This window comes from Macadamia integrifolia, unplaced genomic scaffold (genome assembly GCF_013358625.1).
Source record: "Macadamia integrifolia cultivar HAES 741 unplaced genomic scaffold, SCU_Mint_v3 scaffold954, whole genome shotgun sequence".
Lineage (NCBI taxonomy): Eukaryota > Viridiplantae > Streptophyta > Magnoliopsida > Proteales > Proteaceae > Macadamia > Macadamia integrifolia.
This window is the reverse complement of record NW_024870597.1, coordinates 32,025-38,525: the sequence shown is the minus strand read 5'-3', so window position 1 is coordinate 38,525 and position 6,501 is coordinate 32,025. Positions and strand designations below refer to the sequence as shown.

The 6,501-nt window shown below is 39.6% G+C and overlaps 1 protein-coding gene across 1 annotated transcript; it reads right to left on the bottom strand.

Moving 5' to 3' along the window:
- Nucleotides 1-833: 833 nt before the first annotated feature.
- LOC122070619 (vacuolar iron transporter 1) lies at nucleotides 834-3,176 on the bottom strand. Its single transcript, XM_042634811.1, has 4 exons — nucleotides 2,853-3,176; nucleotides 2,524-2,609; nucleotides 2,290-2,404; nucleotides 834-1,274 (listed from the first exon to the last, which is right to left on the bottom strand). Exons 1-4 carry the CDS (start codon nucleotides 3,098-3,100, stop codon nucleotides 980-982), a joined length of 744 nt encoding a protein of 247 aa, XP_042490745.1. The 5' UTR covers nucleotides 3,101-3,176; the 3' UTR covers nucleotides 834-979.
- Nucleotides 3,177-6,501: the final 3,325 nt, after the last annotated feature.

Genomic DNA, 6,501 nt, shown 5'->3' with positions numbered 1-6,501 from the left:
ACAGTGATTTTTTTAAGCCGGTTTATATGATTCAACCATCTGAATTTGAAAATCAAAATCAACCAAAATGGAATGAATTATGTTTATAGGGGAGAGTTTTCGTTCAAAGAGTGGCCCCTGCACTAGTGTGAGAGCTAATAAGAGTGTACATAGAAGCATCAATAGGGATAAAATTTCCGTCTTTCATTGGAGAGTGCGATGATCGTGATCATCTATATGAGGCCCACATGGCTGAATGCAAGCTTGATAGCACCTCCATGGTTGAAAAGTCCAAGCATTCTAATCCTATACGCATTATATGAGCTTAGTAAGAACATTAGAACATTGCAACCTGATTTGGCTAACAGTATCAACTAGGAAGACCATGGCGCACTTTAAACAAGTAAAGTTCCTATTATGGTCAATGGCTCAGCATGATATAAGTGTATCTACAGTAGGTTATGAAGTCTGATGAAGCCATTGCACGACCAGTGGATCACATTTGAGTCTTTTTCTTGCTGGGTTTAAGGTGCAGTTGAATCTATTTTCACTAGCAAAGAGGAACTTCAACTTCGAAGGAGGGATCCTACCAGGGCTTTGCCCCACGCTTATTCACACAACCCTGTGTAGATAAGCTTGTCTCATAAAATTCTTCTAGTTTTGAGAGTTGAACCGGCCATTGGACAGGTAGAGCAGAGCACCCCTTATTGGATTACTGTTTAGCTGAAATTCCTTAGTATGTGATTTTCAATTCAGTTTTTTCAGTGATTTTCTCTGTTCAAATGTGTTGCTTTCATAATGAGAAGAAAGAAGATATCCATATAACCAGGGTTCATACTAGCACAACTAATAGGTTATCAAATACTAATTTTTCATCAATAAATCAAACCAACATACTTATTTCTTAGTATCAAACTTACATTTATGGAAGCATATCATACAAGAGAAAATACAACTAATTCCTAAGACAGAACCCATTTCCAATATTCCTCCACATTGATCATGCTACTGCCTTAGCCATTCCATAAGCAGCAGCAGAGGCAATGGCACCCACTAATGCTGTTTGTAAGGCGCTTTGGAAGGGCTTGTTACCTGTGAAGTGGGCCTTCGTGTAACCGAAGAATAACAATGCAACTAAAGTTAGGCCGACGGATGCCAATGTCGCTTTGCTGGCTATGGGTATGAACATGTAAGGTAGCAGGGGAGCGATTCCTCCCACGATGTAGGCGATGGCGATAGTTAGTGCACTCTGTAAGGCTCTCTTTGGGTCTGGCTTCTCCAATCCCAGCTCAAACCTGCATTCAAGAATGAATACTACCACTTCACTATCCTGGAATCGTGCTCAGAGAAACACAGATAGAAGAACCAGCAGAAAAACCTTTAAACCTTAGCTTAATTGCTGCAAGTTTGGCCTTGTTGGCCGAGCCTACCCTGAATCCAATCAGGGCTCAGGCTGAGATATCTTGGACCTAACGCTGGATTAGGACTGGGAATTTCTGGCACCAAAGCCGGGCCGGACCAGGGTTGAGGTCTCAGGCTGAGACCAGCCCATCCGGGCCTTGTCTTATTCATCCCCAGCCCAGCCCAGCCCAGCCCAGCCCAGCCCCTCCCCTGTATCTCCCTTCCATCTTCCAATGGTTAGGGCTGATCAGGGTCAGTGTGAGAGTAGGTCAGGGTTAAATTTTTAGGCCTTGAGTCGGGGGCTGGACAAGCCTGCCTAAGGGTTGGGTTGGGGTTTTCTAAAAAAATTGGCCCAATCCGACCTTTTGCAGGTCTAGTGGATCCTAAGGGTGTCAAAAAAGCTTGGTCAGCAAAAATCTGCCTTGAGCCCGGGCAAGGCCTGAGCAGAGATTTCAGCCCGTAGGATGGGCTATGGTCGAGAATTTCATGCCTGAGGCCAATTGGGTTGGACCTGGATTGAGATCCAATCCAAATCCAATCCAATACTGTATATTAAATATATTATAATAATATAAATATAAATATAAATATATTAATAATTAGAAATCGATACTTAAAAAAAAAAAAAAAAAAAAAAAAAAAAAAAAAAAAAAAACGTATGCAACAAGTCTTTCTTTTGGTTTTTTGACCTGCAATGCAACAAAATCAAGCAACCAATAGTACCGGACTAGAATGGATTGAATTATGAGATCCATTAGAATTGGATTGAGTGAGGTTAAACCCGACAAGATTAGACCTGTGCTAAGATACCCGACAGGGCTTGGGTTGAGTTCAAAAACTCAGCTCAACTAGTCCATGACGCCCCTACTAATAGGTTTTCTAATCTTGAGTGGAGCTTAACAGGCTTACTTCATCATGAACTCAAGCCACGCCTGAGGCTTCTGCCGAAGTGCGTTTACGACGGGTCCATACTCATGAGGCTCCAGCCCGTACTGCGCCAGTATCTCCGCCACCTCCGCCGCCTCTGTATCACCGTTAAATAGACAACATCATCAAACAATTTATATCAGGTCCGTAGGTTCATCTGATTAAAAAGATCCTACGGTTTCTGTTTCTTTCGCAAAAACAGAAAACGCAAAGCACCTGTATCAGGGAGTTTAATGATCTCATCTTCCTCTCTCTTCTGTTCCCTAAAGTAATGATCGGCCTCGCTTTTCGCGGCAAGATACCTGCATACATATCTCCACCGTTAATTTTACTAACAGACCCCACCGTTTTTCCGTTGATCACAACCGTTCAGAGCATGTGGTCGCCACACGCCTTTTTTGTTTTCTTCCAAATAATGAACTACGCGTGCGTATCACGTGATCCCACTAGAAAGAGAAGTCGGTAAAAAGAAACCAAAATTCTGGATCTGCTTTATCTGATCCGAAACCCTAAAAAAACGAAGAAAAAAGGAATGAATGGTATACCCTCCAAGCCCCATGGAGATGGCACCGGCGGCAACTTCAGCAAGACCGGCGGTGAGGATGATGGAGGAAGGAGCGTTGGCACCGGAAAGACCGGCGGCAAGAGCGAAGGGGACGGTGAGACCATCGGAGACGCCCATGATGATGTCTCTCACGATCTCTCCCGCCATGAAATGCTTCTCTTCATGCTGGTGAAGCAGATTCTTCTGCAATTCTGCGTCTTTTCCTCCTTCCGCCATTGTTCGATACATAAAATGAAAATAGAATTTCCGAAGATGAGATGGAAGTGAAGAATGAGGAACCGAAGAAGAGTAGGGAATGAGGAACGAGTAAGGAGGAATGCTCTATTTATAGTGCTGGGAGTCTCCACCCCACTGTCCATTATGGGACATGGTTTTTGACTTTATTTACACAAAGTGCCACTGACCCCTACCTTAAAATTTGGCTTATGCCAATTATTTCTATAGGTTAAGATACCAAAGATTCGATGATTGTACGAGTTTGAAAGACGTGTCTTGTATAGCCTTTGGATTGGAATATTCTCTAATGGTGGAAGTCTAGGATTCTAGCCGCCTCATTTTGCAAGACGCCAGTCGCCAGAGACCATTGCCTACCTACACAACTCTCATAGTCTCACTCCAGCTTCACGTGGGTCCCACCTCCACTAAAATCTCACCCCAAACACCTACTTATTCGCAACAAATAATGTATATCCATCGGGAAATTTCCTTTTGGGGAAAATTAGCGTTGTTATTGTGTGGCCCTAGCGCTAGACACGAGGGTAGGCGAAAAAATATAAACTTTTATTCATATTGCTGCCCATGATTGCCTACCTACACAAGCGTTTGATTAGGTCTGTTTGAGTTTTATATGCTGAGGTCTGTTTGAGTCTGAGGCCAGGGATTATGTGAGGCTGAAAAACGTGTCCCGCTGAATAACCTCTGGACTGGAATCTTCTCCGATAATGGAAGTCTCGCCGCCTTTCCATTTTGCAAGCCATTTTCTCTGTGGAAAAGCCCAAATATATATATATATATATATATAAATTAAAAACAAGAAAAAGCACAAAAGAAAAAAAAGCAAAGCGGTACTCCATCTGAGTCAATGGTCCTGGGTTTATCCCTTCTTTCGTTTGTCATAAAGTAAAGGGTAGGGATGTCTTTTTATATGCAAAGAGAGAGAGAAATAAACACATGAAAGCGTTGGTGTAGAATAGATCATGTTTTTAAATTTGAAATGGACCCATAGATTGAAGGCTTGGATACCCGTTGTTAACCCAAAAAAAAAAAATGCAATATTTGTTAAGATTAATGTTGTCAATCAGGAGAGATCTTGGTACTCAAGACTGATATCAATTTAAGAGGTATCAATCCAAAAACCATCCATTTTAGTTATTGGAGTCAAACCTAAGTCCCAATTATTTTGAAATGAGAAGAATTTTTTTTTTTTTTGGTTAGAGTTTGTGGATCTTTCCACTATTAATAGATTTTAGATATTTCTTACCTAGAAATCGACTAGAATATGAAATTATGATAAATTTTATGATTTTTCTCCTCCAAACTATTTAAGATCACATCTAAACTTCTCAAAAAATGATAAAATTAAGAATTAAATAATCAAATAAACAAGTCAAACTATAGTTTTACTGCAATCACGAAACAAGTTTATAAAAACATAATTAAGATTGTTAATTAAATACTTTAATTTCTTCAGTTCTGAAAATTAAAAACAAACTTCACGGGTGATACACTTTTTTTTTCCTTCCGGTAAGCATGCATGGTAGTTACATACCTATCACTAGTGCATGCTTGGCAGTTACGTGTAAGTGGTCATGTATTTCCATCTAGTAAACATATGTAATTAACATTAAGAGTGTCAATGTGTACGAAATACCAATACCAAAATCAATACAATACCAAATTATGGGTGGTACGTACTTGATACATATCTATCACTAATGCATGATTGGCAGTTCCGAGTAAGGTGCTCATGCACTTGCATGTACTTATCAATAATTATCATGTGTAGGTCTCAGTTTTATTTGGTTCTCAGACCCCAAATCCAAGCCATATTCTGAGATTGATAGAATATTGGACTGCAGATAAGACATGAAGTAATATCCAGTCGAATTGGATAACTAATAATTTAGCTTCTCCAATGACAATCACTTCTCCTCATTAAAAAAAATAATAATAATTGTTTGGCTATTTCTGTTTAAACCGGGGAAGGGGGAAAATTTTGAGATGGGCTCACTTCTTATTCCTAAATAATTTTTGTATCTTAAGCAAAATATTTATCGACAGGAAAACTGGTGAGGCAATAGAGGGACTTCTAGAAGGGGTGAAGCCGGCTAAGATAGCGGGATGGAAACTGGATTATGTTTGGAGTGATGTGAAAAGCTTACGAAGTTTTGGGGAAAATGACAACTTGGAACACCTAACTTTTTGACCATGGGTAACTATTCCTCTCCAATTAGAAATGGAAAATTTGGAAAACAAACCTTTGTTTTCTAGAAAGCCTAACAACTCTAGTATAGATGGATTACGAGCTTTGGCGAAATTATCAATAGTAAGAAAATAAATAATAATTAGCGAATATATGTACAAACTCTATTGACTTAATTAGATTTTATTTAAAAAAAATTAAAGTCGGGAGTTATTTAATATTTATTAGTTATTAAATAGAGGTAATTCCGTTGAAAATACTAATGATTTTTTTAATCATAAGAGAGGTAAATCCATCATTATCGATCCCAAGTTTAAAACCTTGGTCACAAGTCTCACAACTCACAATCCAATCTAGAACTTTTTAAAGGTTGGAGGTACATAACAGATGGGGCAGGTGGTGGAAGCTGACAACTGTTGGCAGGAACATGGTTTAAGATATTGGAATCGCTCTTAAGATGAATAGGGTTGATACTGTTCTGTATTAATTTAAATCAGACAGAAATACCCTGGTTCTCACTCCTCACAACCTCTCTCCCAATCTAGATCGTCCATGTCATTAGGGATAGGTATCCAAATCTGATAGCAGAATTGCACCTAATTACACTTTCTAAAAATTGGAGAGGATCACGATCCCCTTCACGCTTGTCAAGCTGAATTTTAGATTAAATTCCCAAAACCTGGAATAATAGAAAGGCGTGGAGATTGGAAGTCCACCCACCCAAAAAAAAAAAAAAAAAATCCTATCCAAAATGGTGGGTCTTTTGTAAGTCGACAGCCCCTTTTATCTATGGATGGATGTCTCCCCATTCTTCCACCCAAGGCATCCAAACAATTGGTGATTTTGGTATTTTGCAATAAAAGCTCCACTTTTTTCCCCTTCCGTTTTCTACTACTCTAGTTTTTCCATCAAACAAATGGATCAAAATCCTCTGTTTTTCTCATCCTTGTTTTTCCTTGTTTTGCTACCTGCAGAACGGGACACGTGGACAACAAGGAGACCAACGGTCAAGATTGGGTAAGGATTATTACATCCGGTGCGTTAGTCTTAAAGTTGTTCACGTGTCACGTTCTGCAGGTAGCAAAACAAGGAAAAACAGGGATGAGAAAAATAGAGGATTATTTTCCCAAACAAATTGATCATGAGGAAAATGGTTCGTACCGTTGGCCATTTCTGAACACTTCTGCCACATTGACAATAGAGGTCA